Source organism: Micromys minutus, assembly GCF_963924665.1.
Source record: "Micromys minutus genome assembly, chromosome: 7".
Lineage (NCBI taxonomy): Eukaryota > Metazoa > Chordata > Mammalia > Rodentia > Muridae > Micromys > Micromys minutus.
In genome coordinates, this window is record NC_137976.1 from 71,032,221 (window position 1) to 71,053,175 (window position 20,955).

The 20,955-nt window shown below is 45.8% G+C and overlaps 1 protein-coding gene across 2 annotated transcripts in view; it reads left to right on the forward strand.

The window, feature by feature from the left end:
- ABCC5 (ATP binding cassette subfamily C member 5) overlaps positions 1-20,955 on the forward strand; it is an 86,672-nt gene that overhangs the window by 34,450 nt on the left and 31,267 nt on the right. For both annotated transcript variants that reach the window (XM_080918910.1, XM_080918911.1), the window contains exons 12-20: positions 2,438-2,509; positions 11,756-11,880; positions 12,001-12,073; positions 13,505-13,708; positions 14,972-15,115; positions 16,803-16,902; positions 19,627-19,811; positions 20,265-20,411; positions 20,636-20,765. In XM_080918910.1, the coding sequence (XP_080775036.1) occupies positions 2,438-2,509; positions 11,756-11,880; positions 12,001-12,073; positions 13,505-13,708; positions 14,972-15,115; positions 16,803-16,902; positions 19,627-19,811; positions 20,265-20,411; positions 20,636-20,765 (1,180 nt within the window). The remainder of the gene's footprint in view (positions 1-2,437; positions 2,510-11,755; positions 11,881-12,000; positions 12,074-13,504; positions 13,709-14,971; positions 15,116-16,802; positions 16,903-19,626; positions 19,812-20,264; positions 20,412-20,635; positions 20,766-20,955) is intronic.

The following is a 20,955-nucleotide window of genomic DNA, read 5'->3' on the forward strand; positions in this document are numbered from 1 at the left end:
GCACACTGGGCTCTGATTCCAAAGCCAGTGACAGAACTGTCAGCCTATCTCACCAGACGCCAGCTTTACTAATAAGGAGGTGAAGACTCAGGTGCACCTTCCAAGATCCTGCTCTGTTGGCTTCTGGCTGTGATGGCTGATCTAATTAAATTCACTGCTGTAACTGTCGGTTCCTTCTTAACACCCCACACATCATGGAATTTGGCATGTAAAAGGTATTCTCAATGCTGCCCTTTAAAAAAAAAATACTTTCCATATCTGTTTGTAGGTGTGTTCACATGAGTGCAGGAGCCAGTGTCTGATTCTCTGGAGCTAGAGTTACAGTGGTTGTGAGCTACCTGATGTAGGGTCCTTTCAAAAAGCAGCAAGTGCTCTTAGTTACTAAGCCATCTATCTCTCCAGCCTCCTTAGGGTTGCTCTTAACAACTATATTGTAATAATTTTTTTAGATATTGGTGGAGGGTGATTTGGGTATATAATATTGTAGTTCAGCTAGTGTAGACATGGACTCTCAGAGAGCTGCTTAGAACATAGATTTCAGGTTGAAGACATAAGATTCAAACTATGACTGGGAAGTAGCTCCCTGCTTAGAGGGCCACGTCATCTGAGGGCCCAGGTGGACATCACACATTCGTTCAGTGGCCTTTTTTACACCAAGTCCTAGTGAAGGCTTGAGAGCAAACACAGCAGGAGAACTACACAGTCAAAGCCCCTTTCTGGAGTTTACATCCCTAGTGGACAGACAGAGAACGAGCAAGTGAAGAATGGTGTCAGGTTGTGATAAGGACCATGGAAAGGAGCTGTGTGTTTGCGCTTTTAACAGGTCCTAAGGAAAAGACCCCACTGGGAGGATGTTTTAGTCAGGCTTGGTAGTACATGTTTGTGGTCCTGGTTTGGGCAATGCTGAGGTGGATCACTACGAATTTGAAGCCAGGATACATAGTGGTGCCCTAACTAGGTGGCAGTGTGAGTGGGTGTGGGAGATAAGCAGTGGCCCCAGTATTTAGCAGAAATCTGAGACTGTCTAGAGGAGAGGACCATAGCTAGAGAGCAGAAGAAGGAGCAGAGGCTGTCCATCTGGAGTGTGCTGGTTACAGGACCAGCATGAGTGTGGGAGAGGACGGCAGGCCATGAAGATACAGCACAGTGGGGTGGGGCCTCCCACGACTCTGACTTCACCCTGGGAGGAGAAAGGGTGACAGGGATTCGCAGAAGTGCCTGTGAATACGCAATGCTCCTGCGCAGGAGGAAGATGGAAGAGTGAAGGCAGAGCTGGGGAGAAATGCTCATCTGCAGCGCTGGAAGGAGGCACCCAGGCAGCAAATAGCAGTGTGGGTGACTGACTGGGGCCACCTCGGGCTGATGCAGAGCAGTTCTCGGTGGTCACCTGAAACTGTCCGTGTAGGTTATCACTCACAGGCCATTGCCGGCTTTTATTTCACTCTTAGCAGCAAGCTTACTTGATGACTATTATTGATTACGAGGCGGTCCCACCGTTTTGCTAGTCAGCTCTTTTAGATAATGGCTTCTCATACTCAACTGAAGTTTACTCTTCCATTTGGTAATGTGATACTTGATTCAGCATGGAACTCACCTTTCCTCCCGAGCCCAGAGCCCAGGGAGGGAAGCAGACACAGGTGCTTTGGAGTACCGGGACACATGAGTAGCGGATGTGGGTAGAGCTGGAACTCTGTTGCATTCTGCCTGCCTGCAGTCTGGGATCCTTCTGCACCACTGCCAGATCCTCGCTCCTTCTCTTGGGGACTTGATTACTATCACACAGCAGCCAAGCAAGTGGCTCTAAAGTCAGCTGTGGATTATAGCAGTGACTCAGTGGTTATGAGAACTGGCTGCTCTTCCGGAGGACCTGGATTCAAAGCAAAGCACCCACAAGTGACTCACAACTAGCTCCAGTTCCAGAGGATCTGACACTCTCTCGTGGCCTCTGTAGGCACCAGGCACACAAGTCCTATGTCATACAGGAAGGCAAAACACCCATACATATATTAGGCGGGTGGATCTCTGCGTTCGAGGCCAGCCTGGTCTACACAGTGAGTTCCAGGACAGCTTAGGCTGCACAGAAAAACCCTGTCTTAAAAACCAAACAATCAGAATAATACATAAAACAATAAATAAAAATTATTTTAATAGATATAATACTACATGTAGTTCTTACTAAAATAAAAATTATAATAAAGTAATTTTAAAGAGTTCTGCCTTAGCAAAAAAAAAAAAAAAAACAATTAAAAAATAAAAATATTATATTTCTTGCAAAGTGGGTAAGAGGCTAAGAGTTCCTAAAAGTGATTGTGGTGTTCTGTGTGTGACAGTCTTTCAGAAGGGCTTCTGTGTCCCTATACTGATGGACCAATAGCAGGTTCTTAGGGTGAGTGGCTGGTAGTGTCTTGATGCTCTTCTCTCTGTGTGCTTTGTCTAGGGCAAACTGGTTGGAATCTGCGGCAGTGTGGGAAGTGGAAAAACCTCCCTCATTTCAGCCATTTTAGGCCAGGTAAGATGTTTGTTATGTCATTAGCATTTTCTGGTTCTTTCTTGGGCTTGGCTTAGGAAACATTTGAGGAACAACAAGCTCAGTTGCTGAAGAGTCAGTAGAGGTGACCTCTACCGTGCTGTAGGACATCTGCCACATTCCACTCCAGGGTGGAAAAGTGAGGTCTGAGATGTGGAAATGGCAGAGCCTGTTCAGGGACCCTGGGCCTGTGACCCGACATTCAGGTGCTGCTGCAAGTCACAGAAGAGTAGAGAATGGAGTCTGGGGGGTTGGGGGGGGGAACTGTGGGCTGGGCACAGGTATAGCCTGGGGTGAGGGGTGGGAGAAAGAGCTCTGGCTTGTCCCAGTGATGATTGTCCTTAGCTCGGTGGAGGCAGGCTTGGCGATGGTTGTGGCTAGGAGCACAGAGAGGCCTTCCACAGGAGGATTAAGCTGCAACTCTGTAGGTGAAGAGAACCCGCCTCCCCACAGCAGATCTTGGTGAAATAAACAGTCTGTGGTTCTAAACAACTTATTGGCTGTTCATGGTGGAAAATGGGTGCATACTATACTGTACTCACTTTTCAGGGTGGACCTTTTGCAGGGAAGGGAAACTGATTGGCTTATCCCTCATTAGCATGGAGAACTCTATTTTGGGCCTATGCGACCATAGGACACATTTCTTTTATGTGAGGAGTCTGGCGGGGGGGGGGGGGGCGTGGGGAGGAGTCTCAGCCTGCTCTACCTCACCAAGCTTCTTTGCATGGTTCCACAGAGGTGGAAATGAAGGAACTGTGGTCTGGGCTGGGCTTCTTCATCTCTGTACCTTTAGCAGCCTCCCGTCTGGAAGGTGCAGTGAATGCCTGGTGACTGGCTAATAGACCACCAGCACCATTTGTTCCCCGTGCCTTTTCTCATTCAGGAAGAGTTACTGGGTTCTGTGGGTATGCTAGGAGAGGAATTAGCAGAGAGGAGAGATGACTAAACACCCCACACTGCAGATTCAGAAGTGCGGTCTCACTTGATCTCAGCCTAAACTCTGACACCGTTACTCCTTCAGGGGGTTCATGTCCAGAGAGGCTCAATGATCTAGATACACAAGTACACCATGAGACAGCAAGAGAAGGATGTGGCACCATGAGTGATGGGGAAAGGGGGAGCATAGATTCCTTGAGTATGTAGAACCCAGTCATCAGAAAAGAACAGGTACCCATATACCTTTAAACAAGATTTCAGACAGCTTGACTTAGATGCAGATGAAGGTGGGCGGGCGGTTAGTGCCACTTCCTGGCAGGTGCGGTCTTTTGAACTCCATCTACCCTGTTGAGGACAGTGGGACCTGTGTTTTGGGGACAGTTTCCTCATCTTGTTTTGTACTAGCCATTGTAGTGTGTTGTGGTCCTTTTAGGACACAGGACTGTGTTCTGCCTTATTGTGTGCTTTGGTTCTTGGGCCCAGCTATGGGTCTTGTTAAACAGTACAAAGAAAAAGCCTCACAGGTGGTTTCTGGTAAACAGCAAGATTTGAGAACGAGTTTTGAAGCGGGGCTCTTGGGAGTTTGAAAGGTCATTTTTTCAAAGTGCTATTGAACATTTGCAAGGTGCTGCTTTTCCAGGGGGTGACTGGGCTGTGGCTAAGCCTAAACCAAGTGGGTTTTGTCATCAGTGGATCAAATCCTGTCAGCATGTAGCCCCATCCTTTCTTTAGAGTTTAACTCTTAGCTGACAGCGTTGCTGTGAGAAGCCAGGAGAGGTAGATTTCTGATGTGTACAGCACAGCGATTGCCAGTTTGTAGGAGAATATGCCTGTATACACACCATGTGTGATGGTGTTCATGAGGGCAAGCTTACTTGTCAAGCATCCCAGGCACTCACTAATGAAACAGCATTGGCATCCTTAACTCAAACAGGTGTCTACTGTTGCTATCAAAAAGAGAACCATGATACAGGTGGTGTATCAGTTGGTATCAAGCTGTGATAGAAAACACATCAGGGCTGGAGAGATGGCTTAGCAGTTAACAGCATTGGCTGCTTGGGCTTTAGTTAATTCCAGATGTAGTCAAGCTGACAACCAAGATCACCCATTGTCAACTTGACCCACACTTACATCGCATGTCATGCTTACTTTCCACAGAAAAACAATAACTAGATCATAATTTTGCATAATGTGATGTAACTATCCCATGTACAGCCTCAAACTACGTATTTTATAGTAGGTGGTGATTTCTTTGAGGGATCTTGGCCTTTTACTGTTTTATAACAAGTGTGCTAGCTGTTGGTAAACTCAGTGTTACATGATGAAGAAATAAAAAACACAAATATCATTTAATGTACATGTATGCATGCACAAATACATTCTTAACAAAACAATAGAAACACTCAGGCCAATTACAGTCTAGGTCTTAGCAACTGATCACAGGATCTTGGAGGTAATCAAACAACCCTTTTACAGGGATCACCTAAGACCATCCTGCATATCAGATATTTACATGATGATTCATAACATTAGCAGAATTACAGTTATGAAGTAGCAAAGAAAATAACTTATGGTTGGGAGTCACACCACATGAGGAGCTCTATCTACAAAGCGTTGCAGCAGCAGGAAGGTTGAGAACCACTGATGTAACCAGTATTTCTAACTACTTTTCTGCACTCCCCATTCTGTATTTTATTCATCCCCATTCTGTATTTTATTTATTTTATAAGCATTTCAGTAGGTTTGGCTCTTTTTCTGGAGGAGTGACCTATACCTCCCTTCCTAAAGGATCTGGGCCCTTTCTCACTCTGCCTGGATTGGGTTGTGGTTTTCACTGATTTTAAACACAGGTCATGTTAACAAGAGATGCCCTAAAAGATCCCCTGCATTTCAGATAATCTTTCTTACATCAGTTGTGGAGAATCAATCCAGCTTCCTCTTGGTGATCTGGATCGATCACCCCTCTTAACTGTTGTTTCTGTGTTGACCTGTTGGCTTGAGAGTATCACAGTGGCCAGGAAGAAGTCTGAGCTTCCAGTTCAGTGGAATGTTTGCTGTGGCTCCTGGCAGGAGCACTCCATCCTCTGGAACCAAAACTTCCAGGCTCCCAGAACCAAAAGTCTCAGAAACAAAATTGGAAATTTACCTAGTAGGTCACTAGGAATGATAGAAAGTAGAACCATTTCCTTTTCATCCCCATGATTCCTGGCCCTGCGAATCCTGCCTGGAGGAAAACCATGCCATATAGAGAGCATGACTTACAGCATATGCCTCCTCGTAGAGAACCTGACCCAGGTCTCTAGCCGATCGCAGCCCAGTTGGTGCTGTGCTTTAAAAAGACAGTTGTTCGGTCAGGCCAGATGCTTCAGGATGGTACAGCCAGTGGATTCCATCAGCCTGTGCTCACTGTTCCACTTTTCTGGCTGTGAAGTGAGTTCCTTGGTCAAAGCAATGCTGTGTGGAGTGCTATGATGATAGGCATTTGTGTTCTCCATGGCTGGTGGTTTTAGCAGAGCAGTATGGGCAGGAAAGATAAATCTGTAACCAGAATGAGTTTCTGTCCTAGTAATGACAAAACATCACCCTTTCCTCACAGGAAGAGGTCCAGTGTAGTTAACCTACTACCAGGTCACTGGCTGGCCACCCCAGACAATGGTGTCACACTGGGGGTGCTAGGTGTTGCTGGCAAATCTGCTTCCTACTCACAGCTGTAGGCAGGTCAGCCTTGGTGAGTGGAAGTCCATGTCGTTCATGCATGGTGTCTTCGTTACTGTTGTGTTGCTGTGAAGAGATACCATGATCAAGATAACAACTCTTCTAAAAGAAGATATTTAATCCACACATCATAATCCTTTCCTAATAGTTGTACCAACTAAGGACGAAACATCCAGACATAAGAGCCTATGGGGGCCATTGTCACTCAAACACCACCTTCCGCTCATTGGCCTCCACCATACAGAATGCATTTAGTCCAAGGTTCACACAATCTTTCATAGCCTCAAGAATACATAAAAGTTCAAGGTCTCTTCTGACTCAGAGCAGTCTCTTAACTGTAATCCTATGTAGACCACATACTTCTAACATAAAATGGCCCAGAATATATATTATCATTCCAAAAATGAGGAAGGGAGTCATAGTGAGGAAATACTGACCAAACTAGTTCTGAAAACCAGGGCAAATACCACAACTCTATGTTTTATCTTAGGGTTTCTATTGCTGTGATGAGATACCAAGACGAAAGCAAGGTGGGGAGGAAAGGGTTTATTCAGCTTACACTTCCACAGCACTGCTCATCATCACAGGAAGTCAGGACAAGAACTCAAGCAGACAGGAACCTGGAGGCAGAGCCAATGCAGAGGCCATGGAGGGATGCTGCTCACTGGCTTGCTCCTCGTGGCTTACTCAGCCGGCTTTCTTATAGAACCCAGGACCACCAGCCCAGGAATGACATCACCCACAATGGTCTGGGCCCTCCCTCATCAATTAATAATTAAGAAAATGCCCAACACCGTCTTAGAAAAGAGAACAAAACTCTCATGGGAAGAAATGCAAGGTCAAATAGAGGAGCAGGGATATAAGAAAAGATCACTCAGAAGCTGCCTCACCTGGAGATCCAACACATATGCAGTCACCAAATCCAAGCACTATAGCTGATCCCAAAAAGTGCTTACTGGCAGGAACCAGACAGAGATGCCCCCTCAGGGACTATGCTAGAGTCATATAGATACAGCTGAGCATGCTTGCAGCTAACCATTGGTCAGAACTCGGGAATCCCAATGAGGTTGCTAAAGAAAGGACCTAAGGAGCTGAAAGGGGTTGCCACCTCATGGGAAGATAACATTATCAACCAACCAAACCCTCCAAAACTCCCATGGACTAAAACACCAACCTTTGTTCACACATTGAGAGACCTATTGATCCAGTTGCATATGTAGCTAAAGGTATCAGTGTCTGGCATCAATGTGAGAAGAGGTTTTTGTTCCAGAGAGGACATGTTTTCCCAATGTAGGGGAACACCAAAGCAATGGGGTGGAGAGGGGGATCAGAAGGGAGTGCACCTTTGTGAAGACAAATGAAGGGGGAGGGGAAATGGGAGTAGAGTATCTTAAGATAAATAAATAAAGAAAGGAAGGAAGGAAGAAAGAAAGAAAGAAAGAAAGAAAGAAAGAAAGAAAGAAAGAAAGAAAGAAAGAAAAGAAAATGTCTTAACAGGTTTACCTACTGCCCAATCTTAAGGTTCCCTCCTCTCAGATAACTTTATCTTATATCAAGTTGACATAAAACTGTCCTGTACACTGTCTGATGTTAAAGCATTTATTAGATGGCTCTTCCTTCCCAGCTCTGCTGGCTGCAGCACACTTCTCTCTGTTGGGCTGTTTCCATAGCTGCTGGCAGCTCTCCTTGGCACATACTCCATGGTGCTGGCATCTTCAACAGAACTCATGGTTCACCTCCACAACTTGACACAGTGACCCCTCTGGGCCTCCATGCAGAGACGTCTCTGACACATCTGGCCTCCGTGGGCTTCCTTAACTGGAAAGACTGCAGAACCTCTTTACAGCTGTATCTTCTTGACTCTAAGCCCACAACCTGCCAAGGCCTTTGCTTGTTTTCGCTGGTATCTGGTCCTCTTTAGGAATGAATTACATTTAATAACCTTTCCCTCCTGACGGCATCTTCTGCTACTTCAGCTTTCCTCTTTATAAACTGCAGGACTCGCTGGGTGGGTCTTGCTCTGGGGTCTCCACTCCCTTTATTCCATTGAGGGAAACAAAACAAAACAAATCTAGCCACTTTCTTTGCTAAAATATCACAAGAATGGTCTCTAATGATCCCCTAACTACAGCCTTTTGAGCTGGGCTGTTGAACCCTCTAAGCCCACTCCCAGTGACAACCCCTAACCCTTTCCCAGCAGTTCCATATGACTGGGGTCCAAGTATTCAAACACTTAGCTTATGGGGGCTATTGTCATTCAAACCACCACACAGAGCTGTTGTCACTGCTACTGTGGCCACTTTGTTCATAGACCCAGAAGGCAGTGAAAGGAGTGGCTAGCGCAGGCCACCTGTTGATAGAACAGATCACCGTGTCCCTTGAATATTGAACTGCTCTGCTGAAGTCAAGGTTTGCTTAGCATTTGCACGAGGCACAAGTATCTTTACATCCTTTGCTTGTTGGAGAGATTCATCCATATACTACTTCTCCGAGTGTTTTCCTTAACATTTTAAATCATGTTCTTTCCAAGTCCCAACCATCCAGATAATCTGTTGGATGTACCCCATGAATAATAAATTACACTTCTGGCCATTTCTCCTTCCAGGCCAAATGTACAATCCTGTATATTTCCTGAGGTTCTGCCCTCTGTGGATATTTCCCTTCAGCGTCTTTCAGCTTCGTTGCAGAAAGGGGTTGTCATGCTGCAGCTGTCAACTTCCCAGTGGTGCCTGCATATCGCGCTGAGCTACCAGTAAAACAGGCCCTAGGCTTTTGGTTGTCAGCCAGTCAATCTTACGGCATACGCCATGAGGCTACAGATGCATGCTCGTGAGCAGAAGGCATTGTAATGGGAGTCTTCTTCCTGTAACTTGGTTGTATCCTCAGGACCTGCTCAGGCCCACCCACATATATACTGCCTCATTTTATAATGGATGGCTGCTATGCACCTCCTATGACTTGTTGGGTCAGATAACACCCAGTTCATGATCTCAGTTGCATTGTCAAATGTTCATTTTCTACTAAGCTCCATAGCAACCAAGAGCAGCCTCTCCAAGGGAGAACAGGTCTCTACAAATGATGGTAGAACCTTGCTCCAAAATACTGAGGGGTTCCTTTGTGATTCACCTACAAGGGCCTGCCAAAGACTCCAGACAGCATCTCTGTCTGCCACTACACCTCAAGTACTATCAGGTCTCCTGGATCGTATGGTCCCAGTGGTAGAGCACCTGCATGGCACCCCGGATCTGTTGAAGAGCCTTCTCCTGTTCCAGGCGCCACTCAGCTAGCAGCTGAGTCACTTGGTGAATGGGCCTGAGTAACACACTCAAGTGAGGAACATGCTGTTTCCAGAATCCAAATAGGCCCACTGTCCTGGTTGCTTTTTTGTTACTGTGAAGAGACACCATGACCAAGGCATGGAGAAAACAGTTTACTGGGGTTTACATTTTCAGAGGCTGAGTCCATGACCATCAGGGCAGGAGTATGGTGGGAGAGCAGTAGCTGAGAGGTCTATGTCCTGGTCATCAAACACAAGGCAGAGAGAGCTGTAGTAAGTTTATCTCTGAATAGCTTTCATTGAAAAACTCAACCAGTTACAGTTTTATCTTTTTTTTCACCATTATCCCACTACTTTAAAAATGTCTTTCTACACATATTTCCCAGACTTCTTCTTGGATGATTTTTTTTAATCCATTAAGCTCTTTAGTAGTGTAGGGTACTTTCTCATGGACTACACTTCCTCCTCTACACCTCCCTGGCATCTCCTTCAGGGAATGTCACTGGGCATTCTGTAGACAGTGTAGGATTAATTCCCTAAGGCAAAGGTGAAAGGACAGTATTGCTGGTGGTAGAGATGGGGATGCATCCTCTGCTGAGGCTGAAGAGACTGTATCAGGTGAGATAAATCCTTCAGAATCTGAGGGTTCAAAGTCCTCAGCCTCAGTAGGGTTCCTCTCCACACCTCAATCCAAAATTATAGGATCCTTCTTCTTACCATGGATAGCCTCCAAGTCTGAGGCTTGGAGCTTTGTTACTATTCAGCAAAATTAGAATAAGGTAGAATAAGACACTCGTGGCTACTTTCTCTTTCTGGGGCACACTTAGAAATCTTTAGGCCAGTGCTTCTGAGCCTTCCCCATGCTGGGACCCTGCAATACAATTCCTCGTGCTGTGCTGACTCCCAACTGTAAAGTTTATTTTATTGCTACTTCATAGCTGTAATTTTGCTACTGTTATGAATTGTGATGTCAACATCTGTTATGCAGGATGTCTGATACTCAGCCTCCAATGGGGTCCTGACTCACAGGTTGAAAACTGCTGCTTTAGACTCTTACTTGATCTCTAGCTGGTCCATTGTTTCACTGAGTTCATTCTTTTTCTTTGTCCCGTATCCCAGGATGCTACAACTTGGTTAATTATTTTCAATGGGCTCATTCTTTGGTCAGTTTACCCATATGCTAGAAGCAGCCAATCAGTACCATCATTTTCCTGATTTTCCCACAAATTATCAAAAGTTTTATATATTGAGTCACTATATTCCTTGCTCCTTACAATAGGTGAGTCAGGATAATCAATTGTATCTATCTTGATAAACTCTCCTTAGCGTGCACACCGTAGATTTTAGGTGTTTTCTGTGCTTCTTGGAGAGACTTCGCTGACCATAGATGTTGGCAAACTGGAAGGCCTACTCCAGGTACTTAAAAATTCATCCTCATACGTCTGTTTCTCTAGAATCATTCGAGGTACCAATCTGTCTTAGTTTTGCTTCCCCAGACAAACAGAACTGATAGGATCAATAAATATATATACAACAGAAAACCAGGCATCATTTGACTGTTGAAGTATGCATTTATTCACGTAGTGACATTTTCCAGGTATGTGTGACACGCACACACTCACAGGATTTACTAGAGAAGCGTAGTTTGTGGGATCTTACTAGATTGTTCTCCATGAGCCTGGTAGTTATTCAGTCAGGAGGCCAAGTGTCCCAGCTCGTTTTCTGTGTGTTTCAGAGTCCCAGGGAAATAGGTTCTAATGAAAGCCTCAGCAGCAGGATGGTAAACTTCACGGCAGGAGCGAGGGCAAGCAGGCCAGGAAAAACTTCTTTCTTCCATTCCTTGTGTGTGGGCTGCCACCAGAGTGTGGCCCACTTTGGGGTAGGTCCTTCCATAGCAAATGATCTGATCAAGAAAGTCCCTAACAGATGCGCCCAGGTACTGGGGTTTTAGTTATTCCAGATAAGCAAAGTTGATAGCCAAGATCAGTCATCAGTCATACTCTTATAGTGACAATAGTGACATTAACTTACAGTTAGCGTATGAAGCCGCTGTGGGTTGCTGAGTGCAGGGTGTGTGCAGTCATGTTGTGAATTATGATAGGCTCCCATCTCACACAAGTACGTATATATTGGTGTTCTTTGCTGCTATGGGTGTCTTTAGAAGAAATGTGTGATCTGGAGTCCAAAAAGAAAAAAGGCTTAAAAATTGCCAAGCTTTAGACTCCATTGCTAGTGTGGGTACTGTGTTGGTTTAGGGTGGTGTTTTGATTTATACCACTGGATGATGTCTGTCTCCCTAGATGACACTTTTAGAGGGCAGCATTGCCGTCAATGGGACCTTTGCTTACGTGGCACAACAGGCCTGGATTCTCAATGCCACTCTGAGAGACAACATTCTCTTTGGGAAGGAATTTGATGAAGAGAGGTAAGATGTTTGGTTTCTGTCACCTTTCCTTTGGCTGTGTGTGAGAGACGGCAGCCCATCCGTAGGCTACTTTTTTTTTTAAACCAAGTGCCTAATTTTCTGTGACTTTGTGTCCTTCAGATACAACTCAGTGTTGAATAGCTGCTGCCTGCGCCCTGACTTGGCCATTCTTCCCAACAGCGACCTGACTGAGGTACAAGCTTTCTGTCCTTGACAGGCTACAGTAGCAGTCAGCAGGGAAGGCTTTGGAGGCTTTGCAAGGACATCCCTTCCTAGGACAGACCCTCCTCGGACAGAACCACAAAGGGAGCTATCATTCCTGAGCCATTATAGTAGTAAAACATCTGTTGGTGTCGGCCCTGCCTGTTTTAGGTGTTTATATTCCTAAATACTAATGTATTTCGTATGTCCTGCAGATCTTCAGCATATGCCATTTGGATTCCAAATAGTTTTGTCTTATTTTTGCTCTGTTTAAATGCTATTTTAGCAGAGCATAGTGGTGCCTTTAACTCAGAGCTTGGGAAGCAGAGGCAGGCAGAAGCATCCTGGTTTGCATATCAGCTTCCAAGGCTATATGTGAGACCCCTCTGAGGTGCAAAGACTTGGGTAGATATTGTTTAAACTGCAAGTCAAACAAGTACATGTTGAGCTTCTTTCCCAGGTTCCAGTACCTTCCACTAGATAGAAAGACCTCAGGATACTCTCTCTTCTCCTCTGTCCTGAGCAGTCTCTGGAGCACTGTCTTAGGACCTGCTGTTTGTTTCCTTGGTGGTGTTTCTCCCCTGTGACCTGTCCTGTGGTCTCTGGGTCTGGTGCTTTTGCTTAGCTGACTTCAGTTGAACCCTCAAATCAAATTTGGTAGTGGATTAATTAGTTCCTGTGTTCTCAACTCTTGGTCTCTAGATCAGTGGCATCAGTACCACTTGGGAACTTGCCAGAAATGCATTGTTAGGGTATACTCGTGAGCAGTCTGTTATAATAACCTATGCAGGTTCATTCTGACACATACCAAATTTGAGAACCTCTGATCGACAGCATTTTTTTGTTTTTTTGTTTGTTTGTTTTTATTCTAAGGATAACACTTTAGAAAGCAGCGGATAAACCGGTAGCACTTGACGATTGGATGATTCATTTGTTTAGATACTGGCATTTGTCAGATGTGTGTGCTAGTGATGTGTGCTGCAGTTGCCCAGTATTTAAACTGTAAAAGAATAGGACAGATAAACTGGCACAGAATAAGAAGGGCCCTCTTGTGGGAAGAGTTAGAGGAGGGTGTCCCAGAAGACATGCAGGCACCATGTAGAAAGAGGCATGATGACATGGGGGCTCATAATTGACACATTGTTTTAAATCTCAGGGTACCTGTGGATTTTTGTTTCAGGACTTTTTGTTTTAGGACATTCTTCCTTTAGAAGAGGGTGACCTGGGGCAGTGTCAAATCGACGTGGATGTCTGTCTGATTGGCACTCTGACAGTTGTAGGGCGACTCGACTCCCTCAGCCCCTAGAAGGTTCACACTGGCAGTTTGTGTAGACTTTGGAAAGCAAGAGGAAAGATGACTGGGGTGCCTGCTAAGCACTATCCTGGATTTGAGATAGGACTTTCCTTTCCTTTGGGTCCATAGATTGGAGAGCGAGGAGCCAACCTTAGCGGTGGGCAGCGCCAAAGAGTCAGCCTTGCCCGAGCCTTGTACAGTGATAGGAGCATCTACGTCCTGGACGACCCTCTCAGTGCCTTAGATGCCCATGTGGGCAACCACATCTTCAACAGTGCTATCCGGAAGCGCCTCAAGTCTAAGACGGTTCTGTTTGTCACACACCAGCTACAGGTATGGTACATTCTCTCCGGCCGCTCACGTGGGCTTGATAAGGAGGTGGCCTTGGGCCGGAGGCTCTTCATTTCCTCAGAAAATAGCCAATGTAGCTAGCAGTTCTCAGTTGGCTGTCTGAATCGGAGGTCCTTGGAACACACTGGTTCTGCACTACAGCCGAGAAGAGCAGACAGAAGTAGAGTTTGGAAGTGAGTTAGAAAACACCGAGGTGGCATCTGTAGGGGAGAGGCACAGTTTGTACTTTCTCCCCATCAATCAGGACAGGCAGATACTTTAAAATCCACTTGAGATTATCACTGTCTGGGCTGTCAGCCTAAGTTTGGGGGCCCAGCCCAGTTTCCCTTCTTTGTAAGTTCTGTTTACCTCTGCATGCAGTGAAAGGATTTGAATTAATTAGTTAATTTATTTGAGACACTTGCTGATTATCCGTGACTGTGGCTCTTGCTTTATAGACTAGGCTAGCTCACCCACCTCTTCATCCTGAGTGTGGGATCAAAGGCTTGTGCCACCACACTCAGCCAGGATTTAAAATGTTTTGGGAAACTTGTATAGCTCCACCATCAGAATGTTGTAGAGATTATCCAGTCCTGTCCTGGGATTGCGGCCCTGCCTTTGACCATTTAGTTTCTGGATAAAAGACACACTAACCCTTATATTTACAATAATGTGCCTTCATCAGCGCAAAAGCTGGGCAGATATCTATCCTCTAAGCTACTAGAATCTAATCCCTATTGATATCCCTGAGTTATTACTTCTTATGTTTCATCTGGGCTGCTCTTATCTCCAGCTGGCCAGTCCTCAGGATGGTGTTTTCATGACTCTCCTACCCCATAGTGGCCTCTCTCTCCTCTTCCTCCTGTTCTCCCCACTCTCAAGCCCAGGAACCCTAAACCCCACCTATGTCTCATCTGCTCAGCTATTGGCTGTTGGCATCTTTATTCAGAATAAACTTGGGGGCAAGGTCTATGTGTGGACTCTCTTGTCTCTGGAACTGCCAGGTCTTGGGTGCCCTCAGTTAGCATTACAATAGATGGCAAAGACCAAAGGCACTGTAGACTGTTGATTCATTGGCCTGCTGAGTGCATTCAGGTCTTGGTCCATATACCCAGTGGTATCTTATTTTGACAACCTAAAATATCCTCGTGTTGTCAAATGGGCAGCCAAACCACCTATGGTTGAGACACATCGAGTTAAGATGAGACGTTTGAATATATTTGCACGGATATGAGTGAATTTGTGTTTCCTCACCGTTGTCTGCAGTACCTGGTGGATTGTGATGAAGTGATCTTCATGAAAGAAGGCTGTGTCACAGAGAGAGGTACCCACGAGGAGCTAATGAACTTAAATGGGGATTACGCTACGATTTTTAATAACCTGTTGCTGGGAGAGACGCCCCCGGTTGAGGTGAGGCTTCCTGGGTTTGTGCGTCCCAGTCTTACCTCAGTTTACCTCAGCGGTTCACCTTTGCAGTTTCCCATGCAGCGCAGCCAACTGTTGCAGAACTGGTTTGTTAGGCCTTTTGATAGACGTCCTGCCTTGCTGGGATCAGCAGTGACATCCCAAGAGACACCGCGATACAGATTTAAGTTGTATGGTCTGCAGTGACTTCTGGGAAGCTTTGCCCTCTTCAGATTGTTCCCCTGTCTTTGTTAACTTGGAGAGGGAAATCAGAGGTGGAGAAATCAAAATATGGGATTGTCCAAGGAAAACCAGATACTAAACAGCTGGACTGTTAGCTGGAGACAATGCTCTTTGAATGTCACTTACGGGGCTAGCAGGGTGGTTCAGTGGATACCGGCAATGGCTTTGCAAGCCTGGCCACCAGAGTGCAGTCCCCTGACCTCCATGTGTGCCCTGACACACACATCATAGTGGTTGCTCACAGTTCTTGTGTTTGGTAATAATGTAGGGGGTCCACAGATGGTAATGTCATTTTAGACAGTGCATTTTCTCATGGACTGTGCTAAATATACTTAAAGCCTTATCTTCTGTCCCAGATTCAGCTCTAGATAGATTTCGTATTTTTAAATTTTCACTGTATATTTTGAAAGTCTAGTTGGTAAGCCTGCTGGGGGTATACTATATTATGTAAAATTGAATTCAGTGACCTATATGGAGGAAATTTTCTAAAAATGTAGCAGGGCCTTGGCAAAGATCACAGATTCAGTCTGATGAACGCTCACTGGTTCCCTTGGGCCTTGTTCTGGGTAGTTCTGGCAGCGGGCACCGAGTACAGGACCCTCAGTGAGAACTTACCTTTGTCTTTGAGGGATGTTAGGTGATATAGGGCTTTCCTGCTCTTATGGTCAGATACTGCCGTGTGCTCAAAGGGTACTGAGGACGCACTGAGCTTCATTGCAGAGGACTGTAGACCACCTCACTAAAAATGTAGCATTTGAACCCATCCGAGTAGGGCCAGCTGTGACTGAGATCGGAAGGAGGAGGGCACAGCTCTGGGAAGTTGAACTGTGACTAAGGAATGATGTGAAGTCAAGTGTGGCTGCAGAATGGAGCCCTGGGAAGCTGTGAAGTTGGAGAGGACACGACAGCCCAAAGATTAGGGCCAGAGTGCAGAGAGCTTGCAGACAAGTTTGGTGTTCTGTGGTTGCAGAGGAAAATGGTGGCAACCCTGGATCTCGTGAGAATGTGGCAGGTCAGAGATACCAGGAATGGGCGTGACTCTAACTTTGTTACTGGGACAAGTTAGAGGATAATATAATAAACGCTTTGTTTTGGGAAGTTAGGTCCTGACCGTGTTAGTGGAGAATAAATGTTAGTAAACTATCAGGATAGGAACATGGATCCCCCAAAATTTACAAGCTTGTTAGTACAGGAAATTAGTGTTATTGTAGGAAGCTGTCTTAAGAGAGGTATTCGGACATAGTATCTGGCCTGTGATCCACCACTCAGGAGACTGAGACAGATGAGGGGGAGTGTGGGCCTGACATGGGCACTTGGTATCAACAACAAGAACTGTTGTGTGTCTTATTAACGTTGTCACTCAATGAATGGTTCTCTAGGATGAGTTCTGTGGACATTCATCTGATTGAACATCTCGCGACTGGAACTTTTTTTTTTCTTATGTTATTAGATTAATTCAAAAAAGGAAGCTAGTGGTTCACAAAAATCACAAGACAAGGGCCCTAAACCAGGGTCAGTGAAGAAGGAGAAGGCCGTGAAGTCGGAGGAAGGTAAGGACATGTTTGAGAGGTTTGTCACTTCAGGAGTAATGCCATGTGGAGATAATGCTGCCAGCCCCTGAGTGCTACATTTCTAGAATAACAACGTTCCAAGATAATTTAGGTGAGGGACCTTGGGTGTGCTCCAACCGGGGAAGTCAGATGACCTTTGATACTTTGACTTTTCTTCAAGCAAGGGGTGGAGTCAGTTGTGGGTAATTACAGCTGAGTCATGATGACTGAGCCTGCCGACCCGCCCTCCCTTCTTCTTGCTCTCCCTCCACCTTCTTTCCTTCCCTCACCTCTGCCTTTGAATTGGTGCCCTGAGCTAGAAATACACGCCTTAGCTGAAGGGCAGGTCTAGTCTCTAGCTGACGTCTCTGAATTCAAGGTCAGGATCCTAGGGGAGTCTCTTCAGCCACGGGACAGATCAAGGTGGTCTTTCTTCAGTTGTGCAGAACGTTGTTTGGGTTTCTATTTATATGCTGTGCATTGGCCACCATAGGCTTCTAGGCCTGTGTCTGGTTATCTTGAATGAGTAATGTCACTGAGTTCTGTTTATCAAACGCAGCCTTTGACGTAGTGGGGAATTTTTACGTGTCTAAAAGGCATCTTTTTTTTTTTTTTTTTTTAACTATGCGTATTATAGTTAGGATCACAGTTAAAGCTGGAGTCAAAGTTCAGTTTTTGTTTGCAGAGCCTGTGCAGAGAGCTCTACAGAAGTTACAGGTGGAAGTTCTCTTGCTTGGACTTCTTACCAGATCCGGAGAGTCTGAGAGGCTGTTTGCAGTGATGTAGGCATTTTTACAACTGGGAATGTAAAGCATACATCACCTTTGAAACCAGAAGAAAATGCAGTTTGTTGATGATTTCTCTGCTGCATCACTTCCTTACCTTGTAACTGAGTTTTTAGGATAAAAGCCTGGGTTCTGGTAGCACCAATAAATGTCAACCACCAGTCCTGAGTTTAGCAAGTAATGATAAAAACCAAGAGAGGACATTTATTCAATATAGCTGCCTTGGGAAGGGGTATGGATTACAGGGTCCAGTGACTCCAAGTTAACCTGTAGGGCCCTGGTATGAGCTTTAGGATTAAATGGAGGGAGACCTGGGGCACATGGTGTACACAGTAAAATAATCTTAGTCAGAGTGCTTTGTGCCCGTCCTGGTCCTGATTCTGAGGGGATCTGCCTGTTTTTTACAAGATGGTCACTTTGTTCCAGGGTACAACCCTGCTTGTATGGATAATTGCCCTTCTGGGTGGGAACTGCTTGCCTTGTGAGGTTTGTGACTGATGTTATGTATGGGTCTGGGTCTGACCAAGGATAATGATAACAAAGAGGCTTTTTATTTAGATACTAACCTGCTGGGACTATAGCACCCAGCACTTGGTATTCCCAGGGTGCAACATCAAGTCACAGGAAATCAAGGTGATATAAAGACAAAAAAGTTACATTCCATTTCTGTGCAGACATGCATCCTGCCTGTGAAAGGTCATATTTTTGTTTAAGTATAAGCACATATTTTGCAGACGCTGAGGTTAACATTTTGCACAAATAAGAATTTTGTTAAAAAGATAAGAATGGCCCTTAACATTCCAGGAAGCTACCTGCCCTAGGCCCATTGAGGCTTGGAGGTTAGAGATGAATGATAAAAAGTCCAGGAAAGGACTTGGCTGCTCCTGGGTGTGTTGCAGGAGCAAGTTTATTTTAGATAAAAAGGAGACATAGCCAGAGGCAGACACATTTGGCAGAGTCCTGACTGGTCTTGACTCTGGACTGGGCGACAGGAGAGAAGGGAACCTGGAGCAGCCAGAAGGAAAAGGTACAAAAGGGGTGGGTAACCAAATGCCTGGATTAGATAAGGAAGAGCCTCTGTGGGAAGGGCAGCCGAGCGCCTGGATCAAGAGTTCAGGGTAGAGAGTGGGGTATGCCTGCCATACTCCGTAACAGGTAGGGACTGAGGGATACTGGCTGGGAGAACCTGGAGGCCAGGTCTGCTTTGATTTGTTGAAGAGGCACCTTAGTTACTAGTCCTGATTTTGACAACTTACCAAGTGGTAATTTTGTTTTGTAGACTTCTTAAGCACGGTGATTGAAAGGTAAAATACCATGTTAGCTACTACACAAATGTTCAGGGAAGTGGCCTACTATTTGTTCCTTCAGACCGAAGGTGGACAAGATACTCTGCCACTGCATTTAGGACATGTTCCTATGTTTGCAGGCCTAGTCTGCAGGCTGTGACACTGTCCTCAGTGAACTCCCCGTGTGGCCTCATCTTGTAGATGTACTGAAAAAATGTTCAGTGAACAAATGTTTTTGATGGAGAGGAGGCAGTTCTAATCTAGTGTCCTTTGAGGCTAGAGGTTCTATTATTCCACTGCTTTATCCTTGCCTTATCGTGAGGGGAACAGCCCTATAAGGGAAAATTCCCTAGACAGGTGGAAGCAATAGAGTTTATTTGGGGAAAATGGATTCACCAGTTGGACAGTTCCAGACCCAGGTTCTGAAACTTGTGCCAACAATGTTCAGAAGAGTAGAGAACAGTGTAACAGACTGTACTTACCAATTTTTCACTATTTGGTTGTAGCTTAGCTAGTTAGCTTATGAGAGTCTTCCTGCAGTCCACCAAGGCTGCTTTCCATGACTAAACTCAGCTTCCATGACTAATCCACAGCTTCCCACATAGTTTTATTGAGTACTATTCTAAGGTCATGTGTCTTTTCCTCTTTCCCAGGGCAGCTCGTGCAGGTGGAGGAGAAAGGGCAAGGTTCTGTGCCTTGGTCAGTCTACTGGGTCTACATCCAGGCTGCAGGGGGTCCCTTGGCTTTCCTGGTCATCATGGTTCTCTTCATGCTGAATGTGGGCAGCACTGCCTTCAGCACCTGGTGGCTAAGCTACTGGATCAAGCAAGGAAGTGGGGTGAGATTACTCATTGCTGAGAGCTATGTGTCTGATAATGTGGCCTTGCCTCCCTAGTCCTTGACTGTTCTTAGGGAAACTCCTGTAGTTTTCACTAAGAAGCCTTAGAAACATCATGGGATACCCCAGTAATATTTGTAACTTTGTTCTGTGTATCAGTTAAAAGATAATTTAAGGAGAGAAAGCAGTGGACAGAGACGTTCTCAGATTGGGCAACGGATGCGTAAAACAGTCTCACAGAACAGAAAAAAGTCCCCAGCCAACCCAGGGGCTATAGGGCTAGTCATTGAGTAGGGCAGTGCCAGCTCTTTGTGTTTACCCACTAGAAAATAAGTGTGTGGCAAGACTGTTTGCCGTGACCAGATCCCAGGCCATTTCCTGTGGCTCTCCTTGAACTGAAAGTGACCTAGCTGTCTCAGGAATCTCACTCCATGGTACCTTACATCCAAACAGAACAGCACAGAGTCTCAAGGGAACAGAAGCTCTGTGAGTGACAGCATGAGGGACAACCCCTTCATGCAGTACTACGCCAGCATCTACGCCCTCTCCATGGCAGTCATGCTGATCTTGAAAGCCATTCGAGGAGTTGTCTTTGTCAAGGTATCACAATTGTTGGGCTATGGTGCATCCCCCTCCCCAAGGCCCGTGAGAGCTTGGTGTGGCCTGTGTGTGCAGTAGGGTGGACCCTGATAGTCACCCGTGACTTCTGACCACTGTACTTCCCCAGCGTTGGGATGGGTGTCCTGCACAGTGGCCATGTGCAGGAGTAGGAAGTGAGCCTTCCTCGAGTACCCCGGCCTGATCACTCTGTCTCTGCTCCCCAGGGCACACTGAGAGCCTCCTCCCGACTCCATGATGAGCTATTCCGGAGGATTCTTAGAAGCCCCATGAAGTTTTTTGATACTACTCCAACAGGAAGGATTCTCAACAGGTTTTCCAAGGACATGGATGAAGGTATCTCTCACTGGTCCTTTTCTACACTCTGGAGTACAACCAGTGTTCACCGCCTTCCTGGGAGTCAACCCCCCAGTCCCTTTACTTTTCTTACTTCCTTGACCCCCACCACCACTTCCCCCAATAAAAAGAGAATATAAGCTTTGTCTCTCCTAAGACTAAGAACAGAGCCTGGCATTTGCATCAGTGT